General features: G+C 36.5%; 1 protein-coding gene and 1 pseudogene across 2 annotated transcripts; both read left to right on the top strand.

Annotated features, from left to right (window-relative positions):
- Window positions 1–749: 749 nt before the first annotated feature.
- On the top strand, window positions 750–2631 carry LOC147762658 (uncharacterized; annotated as a pseudogene). Its single transcript, XR_015333740.1, has 4 exons — window positions 750–848; window positions 1186–1330; window positions 1679–1768; window positions 1900–2631. The product of XR_015333740.1 is annotated as an uncharacterized LOC147762658 (transcript).
- A 156-nt stretch (window positions 2632–2787) lies between these two features.
- Window positions 2788–7687, top strand: LOC147762657 (uncharacterized). Its single transcript, XM_087010365.1, has 6 exons — window positions 2788–3272; window positions 3468–3591; window positions 3928–3995; window positions 5303–5405; window positions 5921–6010; window positions 6216–7687. Exons 1-6 carry the CDS (start codon window positions 3027–3029, stop codon window positions 6707–6709), a joined length of 1125 nt encoding a protein of 374 aa, XP_086866491.1. The 5' UTR covers window positions 2788–3026; the 3' UTR covers window positions 6710–7687.
- Window positions 7688–12607: the final 4920 nt, after the last annotated feature.

The raw sequence follows: 12607 nt of genomic DNA, 5'->3' as shown, positions 1-12607 counted from the left end.
CACATTGTGGGTTGATATCACTCCCATATAAAATCCAATTGCAATCCGTGTAATATAAGAATAAAGCATAGGTGTTTTTATGCCATCATTTGTTGATTCCTTTTGTATAATCAAAATTAAAACTGCGTAATATTATACAGAAAAAATTGTGCGTTTCTGACCTCAACATGTCAGTGTAAACAAAGTGTACTGAACGCACCGCAAGCAAGCACGTGAATGCCGCGTTTGATACTTTGTATCAGACGCTTCATTTTCTTTGACAACAGTGTTTAGTATTACGATGTTACATTAATGTTTAATTCATTACATAAATAAATAACAACGGCAATAAACTTTTTTATATGCACGTTTAAAAATACTTTCATTTTTTATATTTAAGAAATAATAAAAAAAATTATATACTAAATAATTGATACAATTGTACACTGACATTACGTACGTGTACCTTCAGCATTGCTTTAGATGTGCCGGTGTTTTAGTGTAATTGTGTCATGACGTCATCACTTCATGCGGTCGTCCAATGATATTTGAGAATCCAAGGATAGACCCGTGACACACACGCTTATCATAGTTATGTTCTGATCATTAAAAGTCACTAATTCCCGCAATGAGGTAAGACTTTATGAATCATTTAGTAATTTAAGCAGTTAATAAGAACTTTATAAGTTGTAATTGTAACATAATTTAAGGATAATTTCTTAATTTGATGTATTTTGTTCATTTCAGTTTCTACGTGACAATTTCAATGACAAGCAAATAAAATAGATGTGAAAAAGACTAAAGAAGTTTGCTTATTCGTAACAGAAGCAGATGTTCACACATTCAAAAGGGAAAACAAGAACTTGAAGGTAGAAAAAATAGGCAACAGAGCTAGAGCTATAAACGTTCTTACTATATAAATTATAATATTGCTTTAGCTGTGGTTGTACGCATGCGTGCATGTATAAAGAATATCTTCCTAGCATGAATTTCAACTGTCAGAAACATATATGAGAACAGAGACTGCTTATTGAATTACAATAAAAAATCTTAATCAAGACGATTTCATCATTGCAGAATTTTGAAAATAGCAAAAGATTAAAGATTTTATTATAAAATAAGAAATAGTAGAGTCTGAAAAGAGATGCTTATGAATATCTTAAATTTAAATTTATAATCTACAGAAATAAAGATACCTAATTTCAGTTCAAGATACAGGAAATTAGCCTTAAACTGCAAGAACTGACATCAAACACTGAAAACCCTGAAAACCCTACCTTCCATGCGCAGTACTCAAATGATGATGGTAACAAAACCCATTACTTAACCAAAAGACAAGTACTTGGCAGCCGTGAGTATAATATTTAATCTTGGGTCATATGTAAGATGCTGCATGGGTCAACAGTATATAGTAGGAGATTACTAGCATTGGTTGTGTAACAAACAATCTCATTATCTAAAAAAGAGCATAACAGGACCGATTTCAATGACAAAATGAAAGCAGCTCTGCATTTTACAGCTTTTGCTGTGGTAGATATATTTGAAGTTCAAATTGAAGCAAGCATATCCTAAACAGAACCAACTGATAACTCCACTTTCAGTTGGCAGTCTTTGCTGTCCACAAGGTCCCCAGGGTCCACAAGGTTGGAGTTGGAGCAGTGTTTACAAATTGACTCATAGGTTTAATGTATGTTTTCAGGTCTACCAGCCACTACCAGTCAAGGTGGAGCAGTTTACACACGTTGGGGCAGAACAACCTGTGCAGCACATTCACAGCTTTTGTATGCTGGTAAATACTTGAAACACGTCTTTTCTAAACATATGTTTCCAAAGAGAAGTAAATTACTTGTACTTAGGTTAAGTTTTCTTTTCAATTTTGGCCCACATGACAATAAATGAAAACTTTTTGGACTTTTTCAGGGATATCAGCCGGAACTTACTGGACCCAAACTGGAGGAGGCAGTATAATTACCTGTGTTTGCCACAGACACCAGAGTGGGGGAAATACCAAGATGGAGGGCAAAATTTAGGTTCTTACATACATGGTGTGGAATACGAAAGGATTTACTCTAACATTTTTTCAACAACCAATACAGGAGGCCAGAATCCTGGTCAGCATGATGCCCCCTGTGCTGTATGCTACACCCAAACACGCCCCAGTCATGTGATGATACCAGCCAAGATGACATGTCCAGCTGGGTGGACAACAGAGTACAATGGATACCTGGTATCAACTCATGATAATTTCCATAGAACAGAGTTTGTCTGCCTTGATGAAGCTCCAGAAGTGGTAGCTGGTGGTCAAGAGAACAAAAATGGTGCCTTGTTCCATACTGATGAGGTAAAATGTGGTACCCTCCCCTGTCCCCTATATGTGGATGGAAGAGAACTGGCCTGTGTTGTCTGTACTAAATAGTGACTGTAACATAATGACTGACCTGTTTTGATTTTTCAAATTGCATACAAACTGACTCATGCATTAAAATTGTCCATGTTGAATTTTAAGTGGCACTTCCAAGAAATATGGTGATAGGTAATTATTAAAATATGCTTTTTCATTTCATGTTTTGCTATACATCCAGTGCTTCACACCAATAGCATTTTATCAACTTTATTGATTTTAACAGCAAATTAATAAATAAGGCAAATGACTTGGTTTTGGTTGTAAGTTTTTTGTGAAAAGTGAATAAAAGAAAACATAATATACTTTTGATACACATTTGTGTCTGTGTAATAAATAAAATAGCCATAAAGTACAATAATTTTTGGTTATTTTAATTGGATTAAACTTGGAGATAAAAATAATTTTCAGGCCATACTGAATGTGCACAACACATGTACATGTAGACTGGAGAGATATGCGAAAAAACTAGTTTATAACCTTGGTTTCATATCAAACTGTGTCAAACAAACATATGAAGGCGACATGAGTTTCAACTAGGTCTTGTGATATCTCTTTATATAAACAACACACAAATATTATCAACTGCTAGTCTGAGACAAAGACCCAGGTTAAAGACCAACTGTATATATAATACCTACAATTTATGGTGTACACCATGACCAAGTTAATATTTCTAATTGTATCTGCTGCTGTTATAACAGTAGTAACATCAACTTTACAACATCATGCTGATGTCAATAATGATGCTTTGATGAAACTGGTTGAAAGAGTGGACAGGCAAGAACTAGAGATAAAAAATCTAGTTAGAAAACTAAACAGACAAGAACAAAAAATGAAAAAACTTGAGGCTGAGGTTGCTGCAGTCAGACTGGAGAACAAACAACTTAAGGTATTTTGGGCTTTGAATTTTAATTGTCTCTCGACAAGATTATGGTTTTTACCAATAATTAACAGAAATGTCAATAAATAGTTAAAACAAACACAATAATTAACAATCTAAGTTCTACAATTTCCATGACTTAAAAATCACATATCTGTAGACCAATTAAAACTATAATTAATCTTTCTTTCACTTTCAAATTAGTCACATATTCAGAAAGACAAGGTGAAGCTTGATGGGCAAACCACCATGGCTGCTGAAAAATACAGAGCAAAGTTTCACTATGGAAAGCATTCCATTACCAAGAGACAAGTGCTGCCAGGAAACTGTAAGCTAAATCACTTGTAATAGGTCTTATGTTGACTTGTTTACACCATTTTTACACAATATAACCTGAGGAATTATTGCTAAACATGACCAAAAAGCAACTAAAAGAATATGTTCCACATTAAAAAATGTGAAGATGCATTAAATTAAACTCCAATTTCTACAGTATATATTCAAATGTTTATTCAAATGTTTATTAATCTTTTTTATTCCCATAGAAGTATTTTAGCAGTAACTTTTGGCTGTCTTTTAGCTTTAGAGTAGTATAGGGTCTTACTATTGTATGCTTAATAGTTAAGGGACAAATCAACTCATATATATGTGTCCTATATTTTAGTGGCGAGTTCAGTCTGTGTACAAGGACCCCAAGGACCTCCAGGAAGAGATGGCAGGGATGGATTCCAGGTTTAAACTTAATTTTCCAGACTTACTTTACAAATAATTACGTACAACATATTATTTAAGAATAAACTGATTTTTCTATTTAAAAATATGTACAATTATATAAGTTAATTTTGCAAATATATATAAGAGCGCATTCTCAACGAATTAAGCCAGGCTTTACAAAGCCGGTGACCTAAAAATGGCGGACGTACATGAAAGAAAAACCGCCTAATCTTTTAATAGTCTCTCCGCCTCTCACACGCCTCCCCACACGTCGTCCCTGCGGGGTACAGTAATTAAATCTCGGCTACGAACATTAATATTTCCGTGAATATCTCTGGTGATATTATCTCCGTAGATAGTCGATTCATTGCTGCTCTACGGGCCAAATTATTCCTTTTTCGTCTCTGTTTTCAAACATAATAGAACAGAAGAGCTTTTTTCCTTCGATCGCCTTCAGCCGCCATGCTTTCTTCACCATGAGTTTAACTGATGAGCATGCGCACTTAATATTTCTCAGGTAGCTTCCGCATGGCGAACGGAGCCGAGATTTAATTACTGTACCCCGCAGGGACGACGTGTGGGGAGGCGGAGAGACTATTAAAAGATTAGGCGGTTTTTCTTTCATGTACGTCCGCCATTTTTAGGTCACCGGCTTTGTAAAGCCTGGCTTAATTCGTTGAGAATGCGCTCTAAGTTAATTTTGCAAATATATATATATGATAATCCTAAAAAAATAATTTTACAAAAAGCTTCTTGGTGATAGAGCAACAAGATTCATACTTATGGCATAAACTAGTTGATTATAAACAGATATAAAGTCATTAGCATAATCCTCTACACATGTAATACTATGAGTTAACTGATATCTGTGTGAACAGAATATTAAAAAACTTTTCCTTAATGTAATAAAAGCAAGGTTATTCCCTAGCTTTATAATTCAGAGACATGTCTAAGATTTGATATAGGTTAAAAATTGGGACCAAAATAATTCAAACTCAGTTAGTCATGTAACTTATGTACTGATAACTTTTTACCCTTTGTATCTTGTTCAAACCTTCAAATATCATGAAATATATATGTCATAGGCACAGATCAAATCTAGTCCTATGCATAAAAAGCCCAGACCCCATGTTTATTACACCCTGGCTGGACCCATTCTTTATGGTGTCTTTGCATTGTTAACAGCATAATGGGCAAGTTAAATGACCAAGTTAATTGATCAAGCTGCCAGTTTGTTTGTATGGCATATGCAGGGAATGTCTGCTAATATACCGGTAGATAGAAGCTAATAGGCTAAGTATGTTTCACACATTGGATTTTTTAAGGGACCACCTGGACCCAAAGGAGAATCAGTTTCTCTAACATTAGACAACCTGAAACAAATGCTACGGCAAATTGGAGTTCAGATTGGCATGCCAACTACAACAGGTTTGTCTAATAACTCTTATGTCCTAGCTATGCTCTTTAATTGTTCTTTACGTTTTTGTCAATCTTGTCTTCAAATTAGAAAATATATATTCTACAGTTATATACAGTGAATTCATTCATTGTTTCCTCTTTATTTTAGATTTTACTCATTAATAAAATAATGTCTTCTCAGAATAGGTGCAAAGGTTCTCTAAGAGTTATCTAACGTTATGGAATGTTCTGAATAAATGTTCACTATTATTGCACCAGCATGATCAATCTATGATCATCTATCTCTGTGTCGATTCTCCTTTTAAAAGTGCATTCAGTGTAATAAGCATAATTTTCTGGCACTATATACCCTTAAGAAGCAATCGGGTAACTGTAACTTTTTTATTTTATCAAATAGAAAAGGGGATCCGAGATTGTCTGAATAAGCTAGGAGAAGGGGGACTGTCCTGATACCTCATCCAATACCAGCTATGGTAAAACGGTGTACTAAACAATGGTTCTCTAGTTTTAATGTATGTTTTCAGGTCTACCAGCCAATGCCAGCCATGGTGGGGCAGTTTACACACGCTGGGGCAGAACAACCTGTTTGACACATTCAAAACTTTTGTACAAAGGTAAAGTGTTTAAGTACATCTTTCTTAAGTATGGTTCTATTAAACCATTTAGTCAAAATAATAATAACAATGATGATAACAATAATATCATGATAATAAATACAATACTTGAATACCGGTACATTAATATTTTATTTTAAATTTGACACTGATAGTTACAGGTTAAATTCCTTACTAAAAATGGCTTTAAAACTTTTTGTATCAGGGATAATTGCTGGAACCTACTACAGCAAAACTGGAGGAGGCAGCAATTACCTGTGTTTACCACAGACACCAGAGTGGGGGAAATACCAAGATGGAGGGCAAGGTACTGGTTCTTACATACATGGTGTGGAATATGAACTTATTAGGACTAAAATATTTTCAACATCTAATGCAGGAGGTCAGGATTTGCTCGATCATGATGCCCCCTGTGCTGTATGCTACACCCAAACACGCCCCAGTCATGTGATGATACCAGCCAAGAAGACATGTCCAGCTGGGTGGACAACAGAGTACAATGGATACCTGGTATCAGCTCTTGACTCACACCAGAGAACTGAATTTGTCTGCCTTGATGAAGCTCCAGAAGTGGTATCAGGGGGTCATGAGAACAAAGATGGTGCCTTGATATACACCGCTGAGGTTAAATGTGGTCCCCTCACCTGTCCACCATATGTGGATGGAAGAGAACTAGCATGTGTTGTCTGTACTAAATAGTGTCCATGACTGTATTGACCCTTGTTGATTCTTCAAAATAGTAGTGACTATATATAGAATTGATTGTCTGTGAAAATCATTTTATGAAGTGACCTTATGAACTGCTTACATTGAATTTAAAGTGGTGTTTCCAAGAAATATGGTGACAGAAGTAATAATTAAAATATACATTTCTGTTTTATATTTGGCTTTATATCTAGTACTTCACGCTAATAGATATTTATATACAAAAAATGATTTCAACAGCAAGTTTGTTAATTAGGCAAATGGGTTGGACAGATTTGCGTTGGTATAGTACAGTTTATAAAATAAGTTTACTGTAAAGTACAGCAATTTCTGGTTATTTTAATTGAATTTAGCTATCTATCTCCTATTATGCCGTCGGGCATCTAGGGCGTCAACAATGGTCCATACAAGTTGACATGACTCAGGGGGCTCGGCACATCAAGTAGTGTTGAATATCTGTTTCCGTTACTGTAACGGTTTTCCGGGGTGGGGTTGCTGATTTGGGTTTTCAGGAGCCTGAGATCCGCCTTTCACTGCTGCCTCAGCATTTCCTGGGTCAGCATGTGGAGGCGATCGAGACATATATGTGACTAGCCTGGCAGAGCTTGATTGAGACGGTGGACATGACTGAGTTTTGTTGAGTGACATCGGTACGAAGCTCCCCTCAGTGTCCATTTGCCAGCCGTTTGACCCCTTTATTGAATTTAACTAAGAGATAAAAATGTCTGTTAATACCATATTATATAGGAACAACACATGTTTATTTGACTAGTTTTATTTATTATCTTGACTGCATGTCAAACTGTGTCAAACAAACTAATGAACATGACATGAGTTGCAGCTCGGTCTAGTAATATCTCTTTATATAAACAACATACATATATTATCATATCAACTTCTAGTCTGAGTCAAAGACCCAGGTTAAAGACCAACTGTATATATAATACCTAAAATAAATGGTGTACACCATGACCAAGTTAGTATCTTTAATTGTATCTGCTGTTGTTATAACAGTAGTAACATCAACTTTACAACATCATGTATGGAGCGCCATTCACGCAAAAAATGCAGACGTCAATTCAACAATCTATCGGCACTATTTAACAGCCAAAACCTACTTTAACTATCTAAACTTAATTCTACTAAATTAGTTGTGGTCATTTTAATCATTCATCAAAATCTAACAATCAATAATAACGATTCAAAAGTCAGTTACTGCAACTCAACAATCAGTCACCGCAACTCAACAATCAGTCACCGCAACTCAACAATCAGTTACTGCAACTCAACAATCAGTCACCGCAACTCAACAATCAGTCACCGCAACTCAACAATGTATCAATGTATTTTTGCGTGAATGGCGTGAAAGCATGGTGCGCCATTCACGAAAAAAATACAGACGTCAAATCAACAATCTACCGGCACTATTTAACCAAAACCTACTTTAACTATCTAAACTTAATTCTACTAAACAAGTTGTGGTCATTTTAATCATTCGTCAAAATCTAACAGTCAATAAACGATTCAAAAGTCAGTTACCGCAACTCAACAATGCATTTTTTGCGTGAATGGCGCGAATGCATGGTGCGCCATTCACGCAAAAAATGCAGACGTCAACTCAACAATCAGTTGCCGTAACTCAACAATCAGTTGTCGCAAACGGTCATTCGCGGACTTAACACCAGATGGCGCGCGCGCACCGTCAGTGATCTGAAACGTCCTTGACCTTTTCCATGTTTTCAATTCCGCATATTATGGGAGTTCATGTGGTTCATCGTGTTCGTATTGTCATGATATAGTTAAGTATATAATAGTAGGATTGCGTTCAATCACATCATACTGAAATTAGATATGGCAATGAACCACATGTAGTTCCTACTCGAATAATATGCGGAATAGCACAGGTCTCAAACTACTGCGCATGCGCGAAAAGTACGCTGTTTGAAATAAACAAATACATTTATTTTCTCTTCACAAATAGGGTAATTTCCTTTCGCATTTATAGTGTTCCCAGACAGCCTCAGTGATCTGGCCCACGTCTGGCCCAGATCTGGCAACGTCTGGCAATGTCTGGCAAAAGGTATGGCCCACGTATGGCTTGCCACATGTGGGCCAGATGTGGCAACGTTTGGGCCAGATCTGGCCCAGACATTGCCACATCTGGCCCAGTCCACATTTGCTCATATGGCCAGATGTCGGCCCAGATCTGGCAATATCTGGCAAAGGTATGGCATGCCAGATGTGGGCCAGATGTGGGCCAGATCATATTCAAATGGGCCAGATTAGGGCCAGACATGGACCACATATGGCCCAGAATGTTTTTTTTTTTCTTTTTTTTAAATTATTTTTAATTATTCAATAAGATTACTATAAAAAAAGACATACAAGATTCAAGTATTTATTCTGTGCTAAAACCCTAAACAAAATTATTACACATTATATAACCTTGCTGGCAACTAACATGTAACAAATTAAGGGTCACTCCTTGTCTTTTTGTACAAAACAATGTATATTTGAAAAAAAAAAAAAACTACACTGCAAAAAGGTAAATATACAGACACTTAACAGGAGGAAATGTCACTTACATACATGTAAAGAAAACAGTTATAACAATTTTTTTTCAACACAAAGCTGCTCATCGAATCTGAATTAACACAAATTACAAAAATTGTAATTAATTATGCATGTACATGGGGGAGGGGTTTGAGGGGGAAATATTTTTGCACACATTGTCATTTTTAAACTAATTCAAACATATCATTAATAATAATAATCACTAATGAATATAGTTTTGTAATGAATAAATCTTGAATAATGAATGAAAAAACATTGTTTTTTTAGATGATGGTGAGTTATAACAAAATTATAAATAACCATGCAGTAACTGTAATTCAACTTGCATGCTGGCTACAGTACTGTACATACATGTAAATTCTGAAAAAAAAAATATGTATACTCCAGCACAGATATAGATGTACAATTAAAAGAGAATTACATGTGCACAAAAACAAACCCCAGTATCAATGCTTTTGAATTAAATCACATCATGAATCAAATCACTCAATGAATCGAACCAGTTTGCAATGTTTGCGCTTTTTTCAAATCCATAACACTAAGAAATGATACATCTGGCTCCTTGACAAGCTTATAATTATTAATGGAATCAACAATATGGAACAAGTAACTCTACCAAGTTAACAACAGTTCATTCAAATGTCAAGTCAAAACACAACATCCCTTCCTTTCTTGGACAGAAACGGTCCTTTCAAAACATGTTTATTGACAGTTCAGTCTTTAAAATGTCCTTTCAAACATTTGCAGAATAGCATATGAACTCCAACTTTTATTCCTTAAACCACACTGAAAATTCTCAAAACTTATCAACTCATATCAAATCCCATGTCCTTTCACTACTACTGGTCTCTTCCTTTACGTCACATTCAAATGTTCCCTTCACTTTTAAAGGTTTCTCAGACGTGCATGAATAATACTGTTTGTTTTCTGGTCCTCCACAAGAGCCACATTTATTTTTCTTGGATTTCAGCATTCTCCATGTATTTTCATCAATGATATTACAATATGCACCTGAATCTGGTAATACACTGAGATTAACAACTCCTCTATTTCCTCCATGTCTTCTGTGTATATTGCATTGGTTCCCACACCAAATGTATATATGCACTCCTGGATTATCATGTTCAAAGCTGTCATTTACATGAATAATAGTTTCAGTTTTGCAGACTTTTGCAAAGTGATCCAACGTTCCATGTTTTCTCAGTCAGGGAGTTTCTACTTCGTTTTTCATGTCTAAACTCGTAATGTTTAGACTGGCTTGGCTTGTCAAATGACTTCGGTTTCATCATACTCACAGTTTCTGGTGTTCCAATTTCATTCAAAGCGTTAACTGTCTTATGTATATTCATGTTTCTAACCTGTGTTTCGGAGAGTCCTGAAAATATATTGTACACCTGTCCCTGCTGAATACAACATAAGCGCGCGTCTCCTCTGTCATGTATTTTTAATTTTCTATCTTTGTTCATTATTCATGCCGTCCGTTGGTTTTGAAAAGATCAATCTTTTCCGTCAGCGAAGAGGTTAAAACTGTCTAGCCATCGCGTCGAGCGTGACCCTAATGTCTCCGGACTTCTGTACGGTTCGAATTCCGTAATTTCACATTTTTCCTCCATTTTTTTCAAAGAAAGTTGGCTCACAGTTTTGCACTAGTGTTAATCCTCGTCGCCAGTGTTGATGCCTTCGAAATAAATCGCATCACGAATCAAATCACTCAACGAATTGTATCAGTTTGATACGCTTGTGCTTTTTTCATATCCATAACTCTAAGAAACGCTACATCCGGGTCCTTGACCAGCTTAGCATAAAATGCGGAATCTTACAACAGCGGAACGAGTAGTTCAAAAAGTTTTAGAACAGTGAATTCATTCAAATGTCAAGTCAAATAAAACAAATAACACACTTATGAGGGACTTTGAAGAAAAGAGAGAGAGATAAATTAAATCAAAATTTATCAAATGACGTCAGTTCAATGCATTCAGCTCACTGGTCAATAAAAAATAAATAAATAGAAAATAAAAATTGAAAATGAAAGTACCATATCTGGCCCAAGTCTGGGCAGCATCTGGCAAAATGTGGCATAAATGCCAGATTTTGCCAGACTTGGCCCAGATCTGGCAAGTGTCTGGCAAAATGTGACATAAATGCCAGACTTTGCCAGACTTGGCCCAGATCTGGCAAGTGTCTGGCAAAATCTGGCCCAGATATTGCCAGACGTTGCCAGATCTGGGCCAGACGTGGGCCAGATTACTGAGGCTGTCTGGGTTATATGTGGCACCAAGGGGATTTTCCACCCCTCCCCCACTCTTGATTAATAAAATTATCCATCGGGAGGAATGAAAATTATATTGCAAAATACATTAAAAATTGCAGATAATGCTGTGAGGATATTCTAGGGGTTCATGCCGATACTCCCCCGTACTAATACTCCCCCGCACCGATACTTCTCCTTAGTAAATTTTTGCATTATGCACGTCGATACGACCTCACACCGATAGATCCCCGCATCGATAAATCCCCTCTAGAATTGCCGTTAGGCCTATACGCGCACCGTTACTCCCCCGCAACGATAGGCTACTCCCCGCATTATTACTCCCCCTATGCAATTTCCACGAAACTGAGGGTCTGGGTAACGGAGAGTCATCCATCCATTTAATTATAGGCTACAGGTTAGGGTCAATCGACGTAAGTGGGTCAAAATCTAGGGCGGGGCTGAATTACCTATATGCAAATTGATGGGAACCGGACTGTCTATCATGGGAGAGTCTGTCACCTTGCATCGATTTTTTTCACATATAGATTTGAAAAATTGGTCAACGACTCGGAAGCACGGCCTACATTGTATAAGAAATACTTTTTTCAAATGGAAAAACGCTTTGGATATTGGTGAGATAAGTGAAAAAAAATGGCCACAGGGAGATCCTTGGTGATGTTGTTTTTATGCTATTGCGCAGTGCATACAAATCTTAATTGCTTACAATTGAGCATCGGTATTATACAAAAGAAGCCGCAAAGTTCCTAAAAAATCTTGGGCGACAACACATTAGTCTCGGTCACAACCGGCCGCACGGGCTCTTACGACCCGTTTGAGTCCAAATTTTGCGGAGAATCTCACGTGCCACGCAAGTCCTTTATGCGAAATTTCGAGTTCGCACGTATGTAAGCACGTACGGAGGATACTAAACATTTCCAATAGATTCTACAAATAATCTTTGTTACGCTTTATTCTACAAATAATCTTAAGTTACGCTTGCGGCCTCGCTGTTTAAATAATCTTTAAACAGCGAGGCCGCAAGCGTAACTTGCTCCCTTCGCAAGGAG

The sequence above is a fragment of the Lingula anatina genome, chromosome 4 (assembly GCF_051362555.1).
Source record: "Lingula anatina isolate TDL-2025a chromosome 4, LinAna3.0, whole genome shotgun sequence".
NCBI lineage: Eukaryota > Metazoa > Brachiopoda > Lingulata > Lingulida > Lingulidae > Lingula > Lingula anatina.
Note: the sequence above shows the minus strand (reverse complement) of the source record. Positions and strands in the feature narration are given on the sequence as shown.

Excerpts from the sequence above, each read along its gene's own strand:
- LOC147762657 (XM_087010365.1), top strand. The coding sequence starts at position 3,027 with ATGGTGTACACCATGACCAAGTTAATATTTCTAATTGTATCTGCTGCT. Across the intron at positions 3,273-3,467 it reads TGGAGAACAAACAACTTAAG|TCACATATTCAGAAAGACAA; the intron begins GTATTTTGGGCT and ends CTTTCAAATTAG. Across the intron at positions 3,996-5,302 it reads ATGGCAGGGATGGATTCCAG|GGACCACCTGGACCCAAAGG; the intron begins GTTTAAACTTAA and ends GGATTTTTTAAG.